At 39.9% G+C, this 23,522-nt stretch overlaps 2 protein-coding genes across 4 annotated transcripts in view; both read left to right on the top strand.

The window, feature by feature from the left end:
• The window catches only part of st8sia5 (ST8 alpha-N-acetyl-neuraminide alpha-2,8-sialyltransferase 5), a 28,759-nt gene extending 25,718 nt beyond the window's left edge, over positions 1 to 3,041 (top strand). For all 3 annotated transcript variants that reach the window (XM_018736850.2, XM_018736852.2, XM_018736851.2), the window contains one exon: positions 7 to 3,041. In XM_018736850.2, the coding sequence (XP_018592366.1) occupies positions 7 to 469 (463 nt within the window). In that variant the 3' untranslated portion in view covers positions 470 to 3,041. The remainder of the gene's footprint in view (positions 1 to 6) is intronic.
• Positions 3,042 to 6,570: 3,529 nt separating this feature from the next.
• loxhd1a (lipoxygenase homology PLAT domains 1a) overlaps positions 6,571 to 23,522 on the top strand; it is a 45,861-nt gene continuing 28,909 nt past the window's right edge. Inside the window, exons 1-19 of the mRNA XM_029253074.1 lie at positions 6,571 to 6,758; positions 6,860 to 7,326; positions 7,441 to 7,584; positions 9,693 to 9,807; positions 12,576 to 12,656; positions 13,357 to 13,541; positions 14,084 to 14,182; positions 14,412 to 14,560; positions 18,675 to 18,798; positions 19,277 to 19,527; positions 20,083 to 20,218; positions 20,457 to 20,617; positions 20,739 to 20,825; positions 20,948 to 21,083; positions 21,559 to 21,713; positions 21,867 to 22,027; positions 22,378 to 22,454; positions 22,721 to 22,917; positions 23,200 to 23,392. Of these exons, the coding sequence (XP_029108907.1) occupies positions 6,571 to 6,758; positions 6,860 to 7,326; positions 7,441 to 7,584; positions 9,693 to 9,807; positions 12,576 to 12,656; positions 13,357 to 13,541; positions 14,084 to 14,182; positions 14,412 to 14,560; positions 18,675 to 18,798; positions 19,277 to 19,527; positions 20,083 to 20,218; positions 20,457 to 20,617; positions 20,739 to 20,825; positions 20,948 to 21,083; positions 21,559 to 21,713; positions 21,867 to 22,027; positions 22,378 to 22,454; positions 22,721 to 22,917; positions 23,200 to 23,392 (3,106 nt within the window). The remainder of the gene's footprint in view (positions 6,759 to 6,859; positions 7,327 to 7,440; positions 7,585 to 9,692; positions 9,808 to 12,575; positions 12,657 to 13,356; positions 13,542 to 14,083; positions 14,183 to 14,411; positions 14,561 to 18,674; positions 18,799 to 19,276; positions 19,528 to 20,082; positions 20,219 to 20,456; positions 20,618 to 20,738; positions 20,826 to 20,947; positions 21,084 to 21,558; positions 21,714 to 21,866; positions 22,028 to 22,377; positions 22,455 to 22,720; positions 22,918 to 23,199; positions 23,393 to 23,522) is intronic.

Raw genomic sequence — 23,522 nt, 5'->3', positions numbered from 1 at the left:
TGTCAGGTTCCAGAAGCTGGAGAAGTGGAGAAAGCCTTTGTACAAGGTTCTGCAGACCTATAAGAACTCTTCAGTGGTGCTCCCAGCCTTCTACAACACGCGTAACACTGACGTCTCCTTCCGCGTCAAGTACATGTTGGACGACTTTGACTCACAGAAGGGCGTGTTTTTCTTCCATCCACAGTACTTGCTGAATGTGCAGCGCTTCTGGTCGGTGCAAGGTGTCCGTGCCAAGAGGCTGAGTAGTGGCCTCATGCTGGTGACGGCCGCTATGGAGCTGTGCGAGGAGGTCCATTTGTATGGCTTCTGGGCTTTTCCCATGAACCCCTCAGGCATCTTCGTCACACACCACTATTACGACAACGTCAAGCCCAGGCCTGGCTTCCACGACATGCCCCATGAGATCTTTAATTTCCTGCACCTGCATAGCAGGGGAATCCTCCAGGTGCACACGGGATCTTGTAGGTGATGGACTCCACATGTGTCACTGCCTGCTTTGCAGAGGGTTTGGCTCACGTTTCCCAGTGTTCCTTGTGTTCTCCTAAAGTTTTTAAGTATCAAGGTGCATGAGAATGTCGTTGACTTTCACCTGAGACACTTTCAAAGCAAACATGAGGCAAAGCATTTGTGCTTTCTTTGTCGTTTACTCTTCCTCACAGTTACTTGTGTCCATGCCAAATGTCATTTATGATGTTCGCTCTCGATATCCTGAGTAAGAAGTAATTAAGAAGCCAGTTAACAATTTATCTTAAGGGTAATTATATAAATGTAAGATATATTGCAATTAAATCCTCTATCTGTAAATGTAGTATTAGCTAGATATTCTGCTGCCTAGAACAAATTCTATTTGCCAAAAGGATGTTCACTGGAAAAAGCGAAATTTTATTTCTGTTTCATTCATAATTCTCTTGCATTTTTGTCAACATGAGTGTTTACGAAGTAGTAAGGCAATAACGGTGGCCAGGATATTTACTTTGATATAAACACAGTGTAGTGTTGTTGAAAAATACATGTATTTGAACACTTGTAACAATAATATATGAGTTTTTCAGAGGCTTATCAACCAAGGAGTATGCCAATTATTTGCTGACGGGTTTTGTGAAACAGTCGTAATGTGATCTCCATAACTCATTAAAAAACGATGGCTTCTGGAATATTAGATATTGAGTGGAAATAATGGAAATAATGTAAATAACAGGATTCTGAAGCCAAAATCTCATTTCCCAATGAGCACAAGTGGCATTGCTCTTCAGTATGCATTTCTGAGGAAATGCTATAGCCAACTGCCAATAAAATGGGATTTATGATACATTTCAAAAATAATATAGAGTATGTTTAAATATAATTGTTAGCTGTCATCCACATGTCAAGTGTAAAGCTAAGTTACATTTCTCATGTAAATATTGTAGTGTACTCTAACAGTGATGCATGATATTCTTTGTCTGCTGCTTTGAGTGCATAGTTACAGCCATGCAAAGAAACTACCCGGTAGACATTAAAACACAATGCTCATTCCTGAAAAATTGTGCAGCATATTTTTAACAACAAATCTAAAATAACACTGATGAGATTTGAACAGATTTTTAAATTTAGTTCTGTTTTCTGAAATACAATTGGAAGAACTGATTCTCTATAGCTTTGCAATAACAACAGAAACATATTTTAATATTGCTGAGTAATTAATAATTGCCTTTTAAACAGAAGTTATTTTCATAATATGGAACTTATTCTTAATCTCTATTTTGGGGATCCACACAAAATTTCTGGTGACATTTAAGAATTCAGCACCGATGTTACTTGGTGATCTGCTCAAAATGAAGTAAGCACAGTCCCCTGAGTTTTTAAACTTAAATATGTTAACTGGTTTAATTCTTGTACTGAGAATTCACAATTTTTTTCAGTGTATTTCAGACTATTGTCACAACATTACATATAGCACCTCTCAACATTTCATTTAGGTCTATAATATTCATAAGACAGTTTTTAAAGACAGAAAGGTAACTGTGTTGCAAAGTATCTTAAAAAATCCTCAGCTTACAATGTTTCCAATAGTATTTGCACTAAAAAGTTACAAAAAACACAACCACATTGACATGTTCAATTTTATTTAATAATTCACTCTGCTGAACTTTACCTATAGAGTTGATTTAGTCAGATTGAAAAAAACGAAAAGTACGTGTGACAATTATCCATAAAGAGTGTGAAAAACAATGTATATGCAATATGCATACACAACAATCCTATCAAAGCCTCGTAATTTTGGCTAAGCATACAGTCATGCATTGTGTTTACAAAATGCTTACCAATGATACCAACTGATGCCACTAAGTCTCGGAACATGCTTTCAGGTTTTGTATATTTCACGGTTTGCAATATCACTGTGCCTCTGTATGCTAAATTGTGTTTCCTCTGTGATGTCTCTGTGTTTGCTGTGTACAAATATTACATGCAGCAGAGTGAGCAATTATTGGTTCAGTTTAGACTTTGCCTGATATAACTTTGGCTCCATAACAAAATTTAAATCAAATCAATTGGTTCGCTATAATTTAGACATAAGTGTTGAATCAGGATTTTTTACATTAAATAAACCACTTTTCTTGACTAAATTCCTTAATAAATTGAAGACATCAAGGTATCAGATACAACATTTTAAAAAGTAAAACAGAAAGCTATATTTCGATGACATAAATATGCTACGGCATAAAGAGTCATTGTGTTGACCTTTAATAGTTACACAGAATGATTTAACTGCATGTATGTGATATTTATGGTTGAAAATGCTAGGAATTATGAGTGAAAGTAATGGAGTTGTAACCTTCCTGGAGAACTGGTCACAAAACTGAACTGGAGCAGACGTGGTGCTGCTGACCAAAATCTACACACTGTTTGTATATAAACTTGCTGTTTTTTTATTTTTCTCTCACAACTTTTATTTGGAAAATAAAATTAATTTGTCAAATGAGTGGCAGTTTGGAATCTGACCTGTCATACAGCATTTGTACAGCTCATTTTATCTGCCAGTTAAAAAAGCAACTTGAATATCCTGCAAAATAAGCTCAGAGCTAATGAATGCTTGGGAAAGTAACAGATGTACGTCCTTTGACGCACGTATTTTAATCCCAGTCGACAAACACACGCAGGAGGTGCAAATTCCTTTTCTGAAATATTTGACAGTAGCTTGTCATATTACATGAAATATTTGTCTACTTGGTTCTATATCAAACACCTTACAAGTAAGTCCACCTCCGCAAAATATTCACTGCGAAGAGCACTTAAAACATGTCATGTAAAGTGCACTTCACTGAAAACAATGTAACATTCCTAACCATTTTTTTCAATTCAGCAACTGCTCCTGCTTTGCATTCCGTGTAATGCCTTTTAAGTTGATTCAAAGCAACCATTCTGATTTTGGGCTTTAGCGGAAAATGCTCTTGTCCAGAAAATATACGTATGTGGGTGCTGAAGAAAGTGCCCAAAGCCATCAGAAGACGAGACCTGCTTTTTAAGTGTGTCATGGCTGATTGTGCCTCTTTTTGATACTGCCTAGCAGCCAGACGGCATCTCCGTGCCAGTATCAACTGTTGGTCCGTGACATTACATGATATCACAAGGAAATGAAGAACCAGGCAGGAGAAAAATAATCACAATTTTCAAAAGCAGAATACCTTTCCAGGCCAACCAGCAGTACAGGGATAAATCTATGCTGCAGTTTTCTACCCCACATATTTGCAGACGTTACATTGAACAGACCATTGACCATCTGCACTCATCATTAAATAACCTATCGACATCTTCTGCAGAGTTGCCATGAAATATCCCAGTGGCCACTATTAAACAGAATAGCATCCAAATTCTCACATGTGGCTGATGTGGCTGAGCAGCAGCAGGACATCACGGATTACAGCTGGGCTGTAAGAAGAAAAGTAGGCCTATTAGTTGGCGATCACAGCCGTGTAACTGAGAGCACGAACAGAATGAGGGATGCACAATTCCCACTGGAGGTCAAACTGGACTAAAGAAGAAATTAGAAAGGTTTTATGGTGGTACAGTGAGTAGTGCTGGTGCATCACAGTGCCTGGATTGTGGGCTCAGGTGTGAGTTTCAATCTGGCTCATTCTGTGTAGAGTTTGCGCATTCCACTCTGTTCAGGTAGGTTTTCTTCCCACAGTGTTTCAGGTGGGGTTGGTGACTCTAAACTGCCCTTATTTTGTATTTGTGTGACTGAATGAGTGTGTGTGAGACTGCCCTTTGATGGACTGGCATCCTATCCAGGGTATACCCTGCTTCACTCTTTTTGCCTCCAGGACAAACTGTGGACAAATATGACCCTGCACTGGATAAGTGATTATTGATGATGGATGAATGAATATTTTAACTGTGAGCAATATAAGCCATACTAAATAAAAATGTTTGCTAAGTGAAAATAAATGTTTCGGTATAAATGAGGACTCGAAAGATCATTCAAACCAATGTTTATACAGAGCACTTCACTGTTTCAGCATTAAAAAGTTTATTCTACTTATACCCCCCTGCCATTCATTCCTTGTTCTTCTCATAAAAGTTGTTTAAAAACAATACTAGTCCACTTCACTGTTAAATTCTTTTGCTGTATAAATAGGTGGATGATTGTAGGTACTATAGTAGATTATATGTAGTACTGCAAGTCACTTTGGAGACAGGTGTCAGCTACTTAAGAACAAGTTAGTAATAGTGAATTACACTGTGATTTGACTTTTTATTTATTATTTTTTCTCCACAATTACAGTGTGTGTATTCACTATATAAGTTCTTTCCTGTTGAATGCAGATATACACCTAAACATGTTTTATATTCTCCTGAGAGATTCCATTTTATGACTTAACAGAGGGTATTTCCTATTTCCAGGCATTTCTACAATGACCTCCTTTCCTTAAGAATACCTTGAACCAAAAGGTTTACTTGTTTCATTTTCAATTTGTATCAAGTAGCACTAATGAGAGTAATGGAATAATTTACTTAATATATAAGGACTAACATGGTGTATTAGGTGACTGTCTTCTTTACATGTAATGTATTACCTTATGGTCTTCATGAATAAAAGAGATTTGACTGATACTGGCTTATTAGGTAACAAGGAATATATCAAATTTCAAAAACCTGTTCTGTATTTTTATGAAAATTATAGGTTAAGCATCCATATAGGCTGGCGCATTACTTAAAACACTGGTTGTCAGCATCATCTGCAAGATCAGATCAGAAGTTCCCTTCACAGTACATAATAGAAGCCTTTGTCAATAAAGGCAGAATAAAATAGTTCTTGAACTATGCTATGTATGAGGTGAAGTAGCTGCCAACATGACTGGAAATACAAGGGGTGGCTATGGACAACTTCAGGTGTATCAATTACTGCATGTTAACAAGAAGTAAATGGATATACCTTGTAACGCAAAAGGCCAAGAAACTGGTATGTGAAGAACAACAACAAAAAAAGAATAACACTGATTATGTAAACTTTGAGACCAAAAAATGTGACATTACATTTATGGACAATAATGTTTTAGAGCTAAGTTGGTAACACATGCTCCAAAATGCCTAGACAGAGATTACCCTAAATGCTGCTAATAAATACATGAATACTGCATAAATGCTGATATAGATTTTCTTCTACAGAATGTATTCCACCTTAGATGTTGTTCCCAACACAAAGGTCTAGATCAGTGCAGCCTTTAGCAAAGAAGCTGTTCCAAAACATGTATGGAAAGCAAAATTTATTTTTAATAAATCTCTTTTTATTTTATGTATGAGCTGAATGATGTCAAACAGCAGGTGTCACCATATTCAAGGCTTCTCTGCTCGCTAATAAGAATGCAAATAGACTTCTTACTTCCAAACATTCAAAAATTACTATTTTTATAAGAGACATAGCGTGATTAAATAATTATTTTTTTATAGTTATTCTGCAAACATAAGAGATTTCCCAAGATCTCTGGAAAACAGTTCTGCATATGGACTGTCTAGGGATAATAATAAAGTACATATTTAGAAACAGTAATACTGCACAGTAATATTGAGTACAGTAGAATTATTAAAACAGAAATGAAGGAATTGTCAACAAATACATTCCTATGAATAATATTTAGTGGCTTTTTTATCTGTACTATGGCTTTTTTGGATATGATATGTTGTCTGATTTTTTTAATCCTTACAATGAGTCTAAGCAAATGTATTTAAGAATAATCTATACAAACACTTGTCTTACCAGCAGATATATTGTGCAGTATTTGCTATTATGAGAACTGCATAAATCTGAGATATCCAAACTCTGTAATTGGCTCTGAAGGTAAGCATCTCTGACATTGAAATTCCTCTCTTAGTGAAGTGTAACATCACAGATGACACACGTGTGACATGACAATGTGATTTTCTGGTTTATTTTTGTGTATTTAATTAAGTGACAACATGCAGGCAAAACTGAGACATCCCTGGTACGTAAAGCGATCCTAACACTATGAATAATGAAGAGCAGTGTAGCCTGTAAGATAAGTTCGCCCTGCAAGTCTCCTTTTTCACTGGGCTTTCTCTTCTGGTCACATGACTCATGGAAGTGTAGTAATTTTTCATGAACTTGAGGTTGATGCTGCAGTCACAAGAGTAGCGGTTAAGGACACAGCTGCCCAGGCCACCCCAACCTGCCTTGCTTTACCTGGACCATACCCAGAGTCCAATGCGAACCCATTTGCCCTGGCCTGGTGGCCCCTTACTGTGGAGTCATGGGTCAAGTGAGTTGTCTTACACTTAGAAACTCAGGAATCAGTTACAGCACGGAGGCCAGGGAAACAAATAAATAAAAGATGGCCACAAAAAAGAAAAAAACACCAAGAACGGAAGAAAGCAAGGAGGGGGATGATGACGCTGAGGAGAGACAGCCAAAGTCGAAGAGCAAGTCAGTCGCAAACAGAGAAGTTTCTGGCAGTAAGCGGCGGAAATCAAAGACTACAGAGGACTTAGAGTCTGGAGTACCAGATTCCACTGAGAAAAAGAGTAAGAGAAAGAGTGAAACCAAGGATAAACAAAAGGAGCATAGCAGCAGAAAAAAGAAGGAAACTGATGAGAAAGGAGGAGATGTTGAGGTGACCAATGTTGAGCCAGATGGCCAAGAAGAGCAGAACAACAATGACCCAAAGGCAAAGGACAAGAAGAAGAAAGCCAGTGAGATACCCGAGAAAGAAGAAGTGAACAGCCCTATCAAAGAGGATAAGAAGAAAAAAAAGAAGAAAAGGCTCTCATCTTCTGACGGCAACCAACAAGAAGACATGGGATCTAAAGACAAGAAATCCAAGGAGGGCGGTAAAAAGCACAAGAAGAAGCAAGCTGATGATGAGGAGGAGATTCCTGAGGAAGAAGAGGAGGATGATTCTAAAAAGAAAAAGAAGGGAAAGAAATTTAAGAAAGATTCCACAGACAGTGATGAGGACAAGAAGAAAGGGAAGGGAAAGAAGTCCAAAGCTAAGCAAATTGACTATGCTGAGATCTATGAGAGGGAGCTGCTTAACTACCAAAGCGATTCATCAGACGGATATGAGGATGAGTACTACAAGAAAAAAGGTAACGCTGTCCCATAATATCTAGGCACAAAGTGACAGCACCTGCTGAAATCCTTGCATTTTTTATTCTCTGATGTTGATGTTCCATTTGATTAAACACCTTGCATGTTTCTGAAATGATTTAAGTTTTTTGCATTGACTACTTATATATTGCTTATGCTATGCAAGCCTCTTTCAACAACGAATCATGGTGGCATGAGAAGAAGGAAGTCCTATGGTGTGAGGTACACGATGTGAAGCTCTTAGTGTTTAATTCAGTCAACTTCAACATTTTTTGGCATGAGCATTCCTTAATCCTAGATCTGTGGAAAGCTAAACTGAGAGGTTATTGAGTGAGACTTTCTTAAGCTGTGACTTGATATGAATAACAAAAATGTTCAATTCCAATAACATATTTTAGCTTATGGAACATTATATGGCAAACATGGTTGTATGTATAGAAACCAATTTTACAATTATTGTAATTAACAATAGCTAATGCTGAGCAGTGCCACATTACTAATAAGTCTTGACATACTATATAACCCAGGCGGTTGTGACAGTTATACTTGAGACGGGAATATCAGGTTAAAAGTATGTTTATATTGATGTACACATGACTTGGTCTACTTTGAACCTGGACCATACTATTGCACCTTGTGGGCACACGATCCAGGTCAAAACCACGAACTTCACTGAACCTATGATCTTGGACCACAGGACTCTAGCATGAGCAAAACTATTTCTTTTGGGTTACAATTCCATTATTGTTAGTCCTTTTGACTGAAATGCAGGCCATAAACCAAGACTACAACATTTTACTCAATTCACCTTGGAAAAAAAGGATGCTTGCTTTGAAGTTTCATTAAAGAATTTTTTGCATTAAGTATTATGTACAGTAGGTATGCATTCCAGCACAGATGAACTCATTCAGAATGGGTATTAAATTGGTCCTGAGATTATTTATGTCTAATTTCCAGACATTCGGCGATGAACTTAATATTCATTTTAGGCACTCCTGTACTGCCCTTGTGAATAATTGCTCGAGTAATAAGAAACAGCCTGTCAGTGTTTAACACCGATTACAGTGATGATGTGGGTTTTAAACCTCATTTTAAAGCTTTTAAAGTATCAGTTTAGTAATTGGCAGGAAGCAATCCAGCACTGAAAGGCAAGAGTGGTGGCAGCTGGCGTACGGCCACAGTGTGTTTGTTGCTGATGCGCTGCATTGAATTCCCTGGCAGTGCTCTATGGAATGAAATTTCATGCTGTCATTGTCATTTAAAATTACAGGTTATATTTAGATTATTCAACTCTGTCTCTTTCAGTCAGCAGTTATGCAGTTTTTTGTTAATTAAAATTCTGCCGACACGTACAAGAGGTGTAATTTGAATGGGAATATTTCCATTTCTTTCTGTGTTGCTTAAACTTTAACTATACTTTTCAATGGAATGAATAGGGGTGAAGCACTGTATTCTGTTAGTTTTAAAAAGTATTTGAATTACATTTGAAGATAAAGAGTTATTCTTACTATTTTGAATTTTGATGGTACAGTTTAAATTTTATTGCCCATGGAAATAAGATTCCCAGGCAGCTGCATCTACTGAGAGAATATCCAATACTACTAGTATTAAGCTAGTAATAAATGTATTAGAGCCTGAGTAATGGGTATTTACAGTATGTAACCGCTTATTATATTGGAGAGGTGCTTCACAGAGTGTGCTGTGTGATTATTCAGTCCTGAAATGAATATACAGCTGGTAGTGTGTGGTTAGAGCTGCTCCCTTTAGACCCACAGGTTGCAGGTTTGAATCTCAACTCTGGCTGTAGTACCCTCGAGCAATGTACCTACCCTAAAATTTCTCCAGGAAAGTTGCCCCCTTGTTTCAATAGGTAAATAACTGTGAATCGATTAACGATCGATTAATCGATTAAGTCGCTTTGGAGAAATAAAAATGAATAACTGTGAATACTGAAATGCTACAATAATGCAAATGGTTTGAGTTCTTTTGTCGGATAATTTCTCTGAGGTAGCGGCAAAGCACTATACCTTCTCTTTTAAGTGTCACATCCTGATGAACTCTCTCTCATCTTTCTGTCTGTATGTCTGTGTACGTGAACGTAATATAGTTTATGAGGTGGTCACCGTCACTGGAGATGTCAGAGGGGCTGGCACAGATGCCAACGTTTTTGTCACCCTTTTTGGAGAGTACGGCATCACTCCCAAGGTGCACCTTGCCAGCAAGTGAGTGCCATCTAATGACAGATCCCTCTTGCAGACTGTCTGATTCACTTGTACAAAGTAAAAAAAAAGAAATCTGGTTCAGAATTCTGGATACTTTCCTGTATGTGCATATGTCATGTATCGTATAACTCCAATTGATCATGAGATGGGGTTAAAAACAGATTTGCGGGTTGAAAATAAATGTGATTTGACATACAGAAAGAAAACCACATTTTCTTCAACATGTTCCGCTTTGCTCATAGCTTTTAAACCGAAAATAACTGCATAGTAACTGAATTGGAATGACATTTTCTTTAAATTATGTAATGAGAAAAACTATGCTTTAAACATTATGCATAATGTTTTGTTGTAAACACCATCTCTTCTGTTACAAACTATATGCAAAAACTTTAATTGTATTTATGAATAAAATATTAATATGAGCAGATGTCTTTAGTTAGAAAGTATTATTTATGCTTATGTATTTTTTATTTTAAACGTCTTATATAGTATTTATTTATTTTTCACATATGTGGCCTCATGACAGCTAATGTTAATGTAGAAATTAACATATGGACTTTGCATTTTTCTCCAACAGCACAGAAAAGAGGTATAATATTTTCGTAAAAATGATGGCTTTGAATGGGAGACCACATAAAGAGTCCCTCCTGTGTTGTGTTGTGTTGTAATGATGGAATGATGCTGTATATACAGAAGTGCATGCTATCCTTTAACTTTAGGCATGGGTTTTGTCAGTACAGTATGTACCTGCCATTCGGTGTGAGCTGTCCTACTGTATCTGACTCGCTAAATGAGATTTTATGTCAACACATTGCTTCTTCCACATTACAAAAAGCTACAACACAAATAAAGAACAGCTTAAGATCATATGCTTAACTTGTTTTGTATAGATGTTCATAGGTTTGTCTGATAGGCTCATTGGAAGCTGAGTAATTTGGAACCTGGATAATTTATTATAAGCTCATAGGTTAACTGAATGCATTTTATTGGTGTAAAGGTCAGGTTAGTGCAACACGTAAATGAGTGATTGATTCTTCTCGCTAACATTCTGTTCTGTCACATGAACATGTTGTGAAGTTGCAACCTCCTGATCCACTACAGACATGGCTAAAGGACGGAATAAGCATGCATTTCTATTCAGCAACATTAAGGACCCATATGAGAGGTGTGGAATTGCATTGTACAGTAGATCTTTTTCCATTTGAATTAAATTGAAAAAGACTACAGTACTATGCCATTTGCACACGAGTATTGATCTGTTAATCACTGAAAGGCGTAAAATGGTCAGTCATGGGTCAATATCATTGTCTTTCTGTTGACACTGGAGACTAACAAGTGAAATGACAAATGTACCCTTCCCCTGAATGCTATATTCGATTAAGATACCAATTCTAAACCGTGAACTTTTACTCCAGTATACCATGAAACATGAGGTTACCTTGTAAAGGTAAAAAAATGCAGTCTTAGTGAATTATTAACAAAATGAGCAAATATTGTAAAACAAATTGGAGCAAAGATTATTAGGTAAACACTTATACTCTCATATAAATATATGTTCATCTGGAAGCTGTAATGAATTAATTCATTGTGCAAATAGAGAAACTTTAAAACCTTACTTACTACTCTAAACTACTGTTAGTGCTCCCTCGCCACAAAGAAAACTGAATCAAAAAAATATACTCATAAAAGTCATCACAAAGTCCATGTAAAGTTTGGGTTCTTATACATACTAGTTAACTGTATCTGCAATAAAAGCAGAAGTATTTAAATATATATGTACTTACATTTTACATATGTTGATGTTGTACATATGTATGCATGCAAGCACATCTACAATATTTGTACTATATTTATACTGTATATGTGTATTTGTGTATGTGTTTAAATAGTATCCTTACATCGTATCACATATAAGGATACCATTTAAATTCTGTAAACAGTGTTTATTATATATACAGGTATATACATCTATACATATAGTATATGTGTATACACATATATATATATATATGTATCACTGCTTACATACACATATAAGATGGTATACTACAAAGTAAACTTTACATAGAGTCTGTGATGTCTTTTATATGGTCATCTGGATAAAAGTTCACATATTTCACCCGAATGATCGTTTGAATGGTTTCATTATGATTAATGTCAAAGACTTCCCTATAATTAAAGCACCTTTAAATGTTAATGCTTCGGAGATAAAACTCTTTCTAAATAGAGACAGACTTAAACATATTTTTTTAGAACGTAACTTTGACACTCATTTCCTAAAGTTTGTTTGCCATACTTTTGATTACTGCATTTCTGTAGTCTTTCTGTTTATTTTTATTTTGTTTCATGCCGTGAAATAGATTCAGTGTGCTGTAATTCAGATTCGCCAGTTTTCTTACTTAAGCATTTGCTTCTTAATTAGCAACTGCACCATGGCATTGTCTGATGGAATTTAATATCGGCCTTAATTGTGAGCTGGGGACCATAGACCGAAATGTGGGTCAGTGACAATGACTGGCTTACCTGCCATTGTTGAGCCAGAATATCGAGTTTACTGAAAGCTGGCGGGACCCTTGTAAGGGCAACGCTGTTCTTCGCCTTTTTGCACGTGACTGTGGTTACAGAATAAGATGTGGCATAAGCTGGTGTAGGATTCCACCGTGCCGTTCAGACCAAGACGTGTTCAACAGCATGTACGTATCCATCTGAGGAAACAGCAGCTATGTGTGTCAGCGCATTCATTGCCTTGTCTTCATTTCCATCAACAGAAGCAGAACGGCCTTCGAGAAAAACAAAACGGATGTGTTCAGAATCAAAACTAATAATGTGGGACCTATAAAAAAGCTCAGGTATGCAGCTTCTGAATCGCAGAAAACACAGAGCACAAGCACAAACGAAATGTCATTTCTCCCTAGTTTGTTCCCGCCTTTGAAAAATTAAGTTAGGCGGTTGTCACCTTTTTGTTACTTGCACAGCGCTTCGAGTGTTGGGGCATTTTAAATGAACGAGAAGTGCTGTGTAAGAAATGAAAAATGGACATGTTTCAATTCAGTCAGTCAGGTGAAAACTCTGTGGGACTGTCTGACTCACGGGCCTTAGTCACTCATACGCCCACAGGGAGCTCATTGTCTAACGTCATTTCAAAATCTTTGAGTGTTTGCATCTAAAAGTCATACCATATCCATTTCATAGACATCTTAATGAAAGGCTGAAATGTTCTGGGCTGTTGAAGTTAGGAAAGACTCAAACCATAAGGTTGGAGGCAACAGCAGGTGTTTATGCAACAATTCTTTATTTTATACACAGCAGCGATATGTTTATTTTTGCGTTCTTAATTAATCTTATTTATGTGGAATCCCTGTTCCCTGATTTCTGCTGGCTTCAGTAGACTTGCGCATGAGTAATAACTAATGTTTCATCCACATAAGTTCTATCCACAGAAAGACTGAGCTTACAGCAGACATACAGTATACTGTACATCATTTAGACATAGAAAGCTGTACGATCCGTACACAGGCACATGTGCGTTTCATGGTTCCCGTGTCCCAGGATTGAGCATGACAACACGGGCATGAATGCCAGCTGGTTCCTGGACCGCGTTGTGGTGACGGACATTAACCGACCCCACCTGCGCTTCTACTTCCCCTGCAACAACTGGCTGAGCAAGGAGGAGGGGGACGGTCTGTATGTGCGCGACCTGCTGGGTAGCCTCAACCCTATGGACGTGCCCAAACGTAAGGACCCCTCCCCCTTGCAAAGAACAACACCTGGTCATTTGTGCTTCAGATGAGCTGCAGTTTAGATCTCTTAACATCTGTAAGACACTCCCCAAGCCTAGTTTCCCATTTAGACTGTGAGTTGCTAGGGAGAACTGTATTAGAATTTGGAGTCCAGATTAAAAGCTCCAAAAATGTTCTGTTCAAAGGTGGACCTATTATCTCCAAGGTGCACAGAATCCTTCCAGCAAGCATCTTGTCTGTGCCTCTTCAGGCCTCCTTTCTCCGATATCTGCAGTAGGGCAAATATGACCTCAGTAACGCACAGCAATACTGCCTCCTTTTGCATGAGTATGTAAACATTGTTATGTCAAAGAGTCTTATGTTAGAACATCACTGACACATTCTGAAGGTGCCCATAGTAACACGCAAGTGGTTCACAAAAATTATTCAACATTCAACAAGACATTCATGCGTCTTGTTCATGATTGGGTCTTAGCTGAACTTGCTGTCCAACCCTGTTTACTTTTTATTTTAGTAATCTTGGCATCATTTTGCAGTGAATAAATACATTGTAAGTGTATTCACTGCTGACGTGAAGGGCAGCGGGACAGATGCGGATGTCTTCCTTAATATTTTCGGAGAATACGGAGATACAGGTGAGGAGTCTCCTTGATACAGGTCTATACCTGACTCTTGTGAAATGTTTTTCTACTTAAAAAATTGTTAATATTCCTGCAAAGTATTTTTTTGAGTATTTCATCATTGAATGACTTTTAATCTTCATTTAAAAGAAAACCTTTTCATTGTATGGAATACCTGACACATGGATTGCGCTTGTCTGGTGTTTATCTATAGAAGATCTTATATGAATGATCTTTCCTGAAGGGGAGAGACGGCTGGATAATGACAAAGACAACTTTGAGCGAGGCACAGAGGACAAGTTTACCATGGAGTCTCCAAATCTGGGGAAGCTGAGGAAAATAACAATTGGCCACAACAACAAGGGCTCCTCGGCAGGGTGGTGCCTGGATAAGGTCTGAAAACCTACTTTAATTGATCATAACCTGCAGTATACATACATACATACATACATATACACACACACACACACACACACTTTCTGAACCGCTTGTCCCTTACGGGGTCGCAGAGAGCCGGAGCCTAACCCAGCAACTCAGGGCGTAAGGCTGGAGAGGGAGGGGACACATCCAGGACGGGACACCAGTCCGCCGCAAGGCACCCCAAGCAGGACTCAAACCCCAGACCCATGGGAGAGCAGGACCTGGTCCAACCCACTGTGCCACCGCACCCCCCTTGCAGTACACATTTAACACATTTCAAAAACATTAAATACTCCTCAGGGTGGCACAGTGGTGCAGCGGGTGGCGCTGCAGCCTCACAGTACCTGGGTGTAAGTTTGAATCCAACATGGTCTGTGTGGAGCTTGCATGTTCTCCCTGGGGTTGTGTGGGTTTCTCCCACAGTTGAAAGACACGCACTTCACTGAGTGTAGGTGCACTGGTGATGGTAAATTGCCCTTAGTGTGTGAATGGGTGGTATGTACCCCTCCTACCCTTGTGCCCACTGATTCTGGGATCTCTGTGACAATGGCAAGTGGTTACAGCAAGTCAGTGAGTAATTGTTGTTCATTTTATGGCACAGAACTGTGACAGGGAAAAAGAAATATTGATACTTTAGCAATGCACCAGAATAATGCCTCATTTTACTAGTTGATTGATTAATCATTCAAACAAAGTCATTTAATGCTCTTTTAATACCATAATGACTTATATACAGTGCCGTGAAAAAGTATTTGCCCCCTCCCTGATTTTTCATTTTTTTGCATATTTGTCACAGTTAAATGATTGATATCATCAAACAAATTTTAATATTACACAAAGATAACCCAAGTAAATACAAAAGGCAGTTTTTAAATGATGATTTCATTTAAAACACACCAGCAAGTCCACCCCTGAATGGCTCAAAAAAAAAAACAAAATTAAGGTTTTGGAGTGGCCTAGTCAAAGTCCGGACTTAAATCCGATTGAGATGTTGTGGCTTGACCTTAAACAGGCCGTTCATGCTCAAAAACCCTCCAATGTGGCTGAATTAAAATAATTCTGCAAAGAAGAGTGGGCCAAAATTCCTCCACAGCGATGTGAAAGACTCATTGCCAGTTATCGCAAATGCTTGATTGCAGTTGTTGCCGCACAGGGTGGCACAATCAGTTATTAGGTTTAGGGGGCAATTACTTTTTCACATAGGGCCAGGTAGGTTTGGACAGCTTTTTTCCCTTAATAAATGAAATCATCATTTAAAAAGTGCATTTTGTATTTACTTGGGTTATCTTTGTGTAATATTAAAATTTGTTTGATGATCTCAATCATTTAACTGTGACAGGGGGGCACAGTGGGTTGGACCGGGTCCTGCTCTCCAGTGGGTCTGGGGTTCAAGTCCCGCTTGGGGTGCTTTGCAATGGACTGGCATCCCATCCTGGGTGTGTCCCCTCCCCCTCCAGCCTTACGCCCTGCGCTGCTGGGTTAGGATCCAGCTCCCTGCAACCCTGTATGGGACAAGCAGTTCGATTCAGATTTAACTGTGACAAATATGCAAAAAACTAAAAAATTAGGGAGGGGCAAATACTTTTTGACATCACTTTAGGAATTCTAAAGATAAAAACAAAATGTGAATAAAACCCTCTTAGGTTCCAGCTATTTCATCATGTAACCATACATGAATAAATGAAACAGGGGTTAGAAATTATGAACACCTACTTGAAGGCATATAAATGCTGTTTATTTGTGCATTTACATTTACATTTATTCATTTAGCAGACTCTTTTCTCGAAAGCGACGTACATCTCAGAGATAATACAAATTTGTGCATTGCATAAGGATAGAGAGACATGGCTGCAGACGTGTGATTCTTAAGTAAACCTAGTTTGTTACTTTCCACCTGATGTACCGATGTTCATCGCTCGAGTAGGTGCACAAAACGCAGGATAGATGACTCCTGATCACCTTCCTACAATTTTTTTTTTTTTTAATAAGGTACACAAACATTTGCATGCAATACAGGAGTAGCGGCTGTGTAAAGGCTTATCTGGGCATGATCATTAAGTCACAGTGCATGAACATTTACACAATACATGAACTGGAAAGATCATGAGCAAAGTAGGTCCGGAAAAGGTGAGTTTTCAGACCCTTCTTGAATGTAGACAGAGCTTCAGCAGTTCTGAGTGAGAGATGGGAAGGTCATTCCACCAGAACCGAGAACCTCCGTGCTTTACCTTTGGTGTGCGGGTGTAGCAGTTAATCAAGTCTTGTAAATAGCTGGGAGCAGTTCTATTGATGCATTTGTAGGCAATAACCAGAGTCTTGCATTTGATCCAGGCAGCAATAGGAAGCCAGTGCAGAGAAATGAGTAAAGGAGGTACATGGGAACACTTTGGCAAGTCAAACACAACTTGTGCAGCAGCATTCTGTATCAGCTACAGAGGTTTGATGGCAGTAGAGGGAAGGCCACACAGGAGAGAGTTGCAGTAGTCCAGACGGGATGTCACCATGCCCTGGACAAGTAGTTGGGCGGAGTCAGTAGTGAGGTAGGGACGGATCCTACGAATATTATGCAGGATGTATCTGCAGGACCGGGTTGTGGCCTTGATGTGCAGAGAGAAAGACAGACTTGAGTCAATCGTTACTCCCAGACTCTTGGCCGTGGAGGTAAGCAAAATGAGTGAGTTGTCCAGTTTGATCGATAGATCATTACAGGGAGACAGGCCAGCTGGGAGATGAAGAATCTGTTTTGGAGAGATTGAGCTGGAGGTGGTGATCAGACATCCGTGCAGAGATGTCCGACAGGTAGGCAGCAATGCGTGCGGAAATGTCCAGGTGGAAAGGAGAAGAAGAGCTGGTGTCATGAGCATAGCAATGGTATTTGCATCCATGGGAGGCTAGGACTAATCATTGAGCACAACTTTTTGTAACAAGGTAACCTAAAGACATAGATGAATAGCTGAGACAGCTGCTGGTTTCATACACCTCAAGGGCAGCTGATTGAGCAGTGATATTCCAGCGCTGTATTATCCTCTTGCAGTGCTGAGCTTGTCCTCCAGCAGTGAGCTGGTGTGATCTGAGATTGGGTGGGGGCTGGAGGTGGGCCTCGGGGGGAGCAAGTAGGGAGTGTTGGCCTTGAAGGAAGACAGCAAAGAGCTGCTTAATATTCAGCCCTGCTACCCGAGTCTGTTGGAATTGCTGCAAGACACTCACTCCCAGGCTAGGTCAAAATGTTTACATTTTTCATGTAAAATATGAAATACGGCCATATACAAAGACAGAAAAGCAGATTTGTTAAGTTTATTTAAATCACCTCTCTAAGTAAGGATGAGAGATACTTTATTATGGTTAAAGATAAGTCTTTGTTTCCATTCCATTTCAACTGGTTCAGTTTCACAACTGAAGCACTTGATGTTGATAGATGCCATGTGTTAATGATGATTAATGACTTCCAAGATCAGCATTTAGTGTTATGCAGTTTAACATTGTAAACTTTAATAAAGAGCAAAGGTATGTGATCGGGAAGAATAACACATAGATATACTGATCCTACATCTACTGAGTGGAACACTGGCACAGTGAGTATCACTGCTGTCTCACAGTGCCTGGGGGTGCGAGAGAATGTAGATTCAATCCCCCTCAGTCTGTGTGGAGCTTGCATGTTCTCCCCGTGTTTGCATGGGTTTCCTCCCTCAGTCCAAAGACATGCTGTTCAGGCTCACCCCTAGTGAATGAGTGCGTTTCACTGATGTATGGATGAGTGACCCAGTGTAAATAGTGTATCTAACCAGTGTAAGTCACCTTGGTGAAGAAGCAGGTGTGTGGGCTGATAACACTACATAGAGTTCATTGGAAGTTGCTTTGGAGAAAAGCATCTGCTAAATAAATGTACTTTATGACTGATGTTCAAATGCAAAAACCTACACATACTTTAATTCAAAACACCTTTAATTAAGAGGTTATTTAAAGCATACTTTGTACACAGCAGCAAAACCCACGGACAGTGCTGTTCTCTGAGTAATTAGTGCTGGATTTTGGTTCTGAGCGTTCACAAATGCAACATGAGGTGTATCCAGCTGTGCTCCTTGCCCAGGTTATTATTGAAGACATGGGGAACAAGGCTATGTACGAGTTCCCGGTGAACCGCTGGTTTGCCATGGATGAGGATGATGGGAAGATCCAGAGGGACATTCTGGTGGGTGGCAGTCAGCCTTCAGGTAAGAACTGCTGTCCTGTCCTGTTCCTGGAGGTGACAACCTGAACTGAGTGATAAACTTATGTTTGTCAATGAAAAACATAGCTGGTGTTCAATGTGGCTTGTAGCTCAGATGAACAATAAAAATTACAATCTATTCACTTCAGGGAGAGTTAACTTGATCCCTATTAAATCAAAAAATGATCCCCGTACATTGATTTGGATCCATTGTGCAGGTGTTGACTATTTCAGCCCTTGATGCCGCTCTCCCAAGAATCAACTGAACGCTCCTCACCGTGTCATACAGATGGAGGCTGTTAGTGCTTTCAGTGCGAGGTTTTGATTAAAGTTCAGCCTTTACGACCTTGCAGTTGCATTAATGTTTGAGCTGCGTAGTCCTATTCTACCAACTGCCATTCAGGGCAGTCAGGCTGAATCTGAGCTCCTTGTAAAGCCATGAAGAGAATCTGACAGCACTATGTGTAACCGGATCCCCACAGGCATCGTGTACAAAATCCAGGTGACGACGGGCGACATCCGGGGCGCTGGCACCAATTCCAAAATCCACATCCTGATGCATGGCACCAAGGGCCTGAAGAACAGTGGGAAGGTCTTCCTGGAGGGGGGGAAATTTGAACGGGGGCTCACCGACATCTTTAATGTGGAGGTCGCTGCCTTGCTCAGCCCCCTGAGCCGTGTCACCATTGGCCATGACAACTGTGGAGTCAGTGCTGGATGGTACTGCGAGAAGGTGGGAAGGCAGCCCCTTTCCATCCAGCTCCTTTTCCTACCTCTAATCTGTGGAGCTGGATTCTTACAGAACAAAGTCTTTTTCCAGAAGCAGTCTTTGTCCAAATGGTGCAACAGGTCATCACGAACTCCACTTCCTGAACTACTGTGCTACCTGCTGCCATCTAAGTTTTATTTATGGTTAGATTATGCAGTATCTTGATCACAATGATAAAGCCACAAAATTCAGAATTTAATATCATTCGCACGCACACACACACACACACACACAAACATTGACTGAAACCGCTTTTCCCAAGCGGGATCGCGGTGAACCGGAGCCTAACCCAGCAACACAGGGCGTAAGGCTGGAGGGGGAGGGGACACACCCAGGATGGGACGCCAGTCCGTCATTTAATATCATAGTATTAGTACAATTCATGGTACCAAAAGATCACCGAACGGAAACAGTGCAATAAGAGAAAATATTAATCAGTTATATACATTCTGGTGTAGCATAGAGATGGGTGGTTACAACTGCTGTCGGAGGCTCATTAGATATTATACTGTGTTCCAGGTCATAGTATACTGCCCCTTCACTGGCACTGAACAAACATTTCCCTGCAGCAAGTGGCTGGATGAGAATGAAGGGGATGGACTGATTGAGAGGGAGCTCTATGAGATGGTCTCTCTGCGGCAGAAGAAGCAGAAGAGTTGGTTTTCCTTTTCTGTGAAAAATTCAGTTTTCTTTGAATAGTATTCTCTCTGACGCCAGCTTAGATCAATGTTTCTTTTGGGGAACTGAGTGAAGAAATCTATATTAGTGGGATGTTTTAGTGCCATAACGTAAAAGGGGTCACTGTCTGAATTTTAACCATATTGTGTCAAAATGTTACAGTAAAGTTGCTATAATAAATAGGCCATAATTCTGTCCTTTTCGTGCCTCTCTAGGATACCCATGGTCTCTGTGGATCTGGACCTCTGATGTGAAGGGGGCGGGAACGGACGCCCAGGTGTTCCTGCAGGTGTATGGAGAGAGGGGGAAATCGGATGAAATAAAGCTTGACAACAACTCAGACAACTTTGAGCAGGGCCAAATAGATAAGTTTGTGGTAAGCTGGAGACACGGAGTGGATGAAAGCGGTGGTTGAAGCACTGTGATTTTGCATACTGAGGGTAACACGAGATTCTGTATAGCTGGACTTGGAAGTGGTTTATTTGCGATGTCTACAGATCGAAATGCCGGATTTTGGGAAGGTGCTGAAGTTACGAATTTGGCATGAAAAGAGACACCCTTTTGCTGGCTGGCATTTAGACAAGGTACCGTCCACTGTCATAAAGGCATTTATCAGCAATCCAGGACATTCACGTATAGTCCACATGATCAATATTGATCTATGTTGGGGGGTGTAGATTCAAAAGTTTATGCTATGTTGATGAAGGCTACCCTGATGAAGACATTGACAAAGGAGAAGTACAAGTTCACCTGTGGCCGCTGGCTGGATATTAATGAAGATGACAATGAGATCATTCGAGAACTTCCAGCGACAGGGGACATAATCCCAGAGCCCCTGCCATGTAAGGATCGAGATAAATCTTTATTTAATCAGTGCGGTGTTCAGGGAAAATGCAGTTAGCAATCAGATGTTCTTACTAACAGTGACCATTTCAGACAGGGCAGAAACGGACATTTAGCTGGTTTATAAATTATGCAAATTGCTTAAGTTTCAAGGATAGCCTCCAGCCATATTTATAGTATACCTGTAAATCTGAAGCTTATGTAAACCTGTAAGTTTTTTTCCTAGAAAAATTTGAGCTCTCTCTTTCTATGCAGTGACTTTACCTTAGTAGACTACAGGTGGATTCCATCTTAGATCTTATGATTTATTCAGTAATTCATTCAGTGGGTGGTAATGAAAGCTGATTATAACTGCAGCACTAGACTGCTTGACCTCAATAGAGTGTATTTTATGTGCTCCGATCGAGTTCTTTCAGGAACCTGGTGCATGTTTATAGCATGTACATATTGTATATGTATTTTGTTATTGTGCAGTGATAAAGTATCGGGTCACCATCTGCACGGGAAATGTCAGCGGTAGCGGGACAGATGCCAGTGTCTTCCTTTGTCTTATCGGGGACCTGGGGGACACTGGAGAGCGCATCATGTTCACCAGCAAGAACAACGTTAACAAGTTTGAGAAGGGGAATGTGAGTCCTGGGCTCCACTGGCATTAGAACCCATGACTATGACGGGAACCACCTACTCCTCACATAAATCAAAAATCTTAGAATCATTTTTAAGGAGCACTGGCAAACTGTGAGCTTCTGTCCATCCTCTGTGCACCGGGGTGTCCCTCGCAGGCGGACGAGTTCCTTATCGAGGCAGTGTCACTAGGACAGGTGCACAGGGTGCGGATCGGCCACGACGGGCGAGGCGGAGGCTGCGGCTGGTTCCTAGACAAGGTGGTGGTGAGAGAAGAAGGGCAGCCTGAGACACAAGCAGTGGAGTTCCCATGTTACAGGTAATCCCTGCATTACTCCCACATCATGACAACCTGCTTAAAACAGACTGATACTTCTCACTAAAAGCAGTATCCTGATATCCAGGCTTAAGCAGTTAATTAGTGAAAAGGTATCCCCATTACAAACAACGACTAAACCACCGTAACCCATCCTTAAACTGAAATGGCGACCCGTTGAGCTGTACTTTAATTTCCAGTTTATTTTGAGAAGAAAACCTTATTTGGCAGATATCTTCTTAATTAATTATTTTAAGTGAATATACATCTCTAATCCAGTTCATCTCAGGACCATCGAGTTGCTCAGATGTTTGAAAAGAGAGTCAGATTTAACTCTTAACCTGTATTTCCAGATGGCTTGACCAAAACGAGGACGATGGTCAGATTGTTCGGGAGTTAGTGCCATCTGGAGACGGACAACGTCTTCACAGTGAGCCCAGACCTGCGGTACACCAGAGACTCACAAGACCCACACACTGAACAGGCACAATCACACACTGCAATATCTCCCAAGCCTTACCATGATGTTGAGTAATAACTCCATGAAATGAAAAGCTGATTGAACACAGACTGGTCCCACAGAGGAAATTAATGTTTCTGCTACTGACCAGGATTGAGTACTTGACCCATGTTTTTGAAGATGGATTTAAGGTCAGAGTCATGGCTGGAATTGATCTTGTGTATCGCTGCCTGCAGATATCAGCTACCACATAGCAGTGAAGACGGGCAGCATCAGTGGGGCCAGCTCTGACTCCAAAGTGTTTGTCAAGCTGTACGGAGAGAAGGGTGACACAAGCAAGATGTGGCTTGTGGTCTCTGACAATGACCTGAGCAACTACTTTGAGACTGGAAGGGTTGACATTTTTACCACTGACACGTTTGATATAGGAAAAGTAAGTGATTTTCAGTAAGTTTTCGATTTTCCACACAACTGAACACATTTTGCACATATTGCACTTAGAATAGATTATTTAACGTTATTTAAGCAGGTACTTGCTTGATGTGTCTTCAAAGTGGATAAACATAAGCATATGTAACACCAGACAGGATCTTCTGAAGATCTGATCATTTTTAGTAGTGGTGATCACACTAATGGGAATACTTGTTATTTCAGGTCTGTACCCTTACCTTCTGGCTGTGTAAGCTCTTTTTATGGTATTTTTTCTCCGCAATAGATCATACGCTTGCAGATCGGGCATAATAATGAGGGCTTGAGGGCTGGATGGTTTCTCGACAGTGTTCAGATTACGGTTCCTGTCCACGGCCTTCAGTACATGTTCCCCAGCCACCGCTGGCTCTGCAAGGATGAGGCTGATGGGAACGTGGAGGTGGAAATCTACCCAAGCGAGATTTTAGATATTGAAAAATGTAAAAGAGCCTCTCTTTGTTATTTCCTTTCCTGTTTAAAATGTTTTCATGAGATACTGTATGTGGTGACCAAAGGATAAACTGTAAAAGTCATTACACACGTAAAGGGCAAAAGACAAAAAATACAAAA

This window comes from Scleropages formosus, chromosome 6, assembly GCF_900964775.1.
Source record: "Scleropages formosus chromosome 6, fSclFor1.1, whole genome shotgun sequence".
NCBI lineage: Eukaryota > Metazoa > Chordata > Actinopteri > Osteoglossiformes > Osteoglossidae > Scleropages > Scleropages formosus.
The sequence above is the reverse complement of the archived record's forward strand: the minus strand, read 5'-3'. Positions and strand labels throughout refer to the sequence as shown.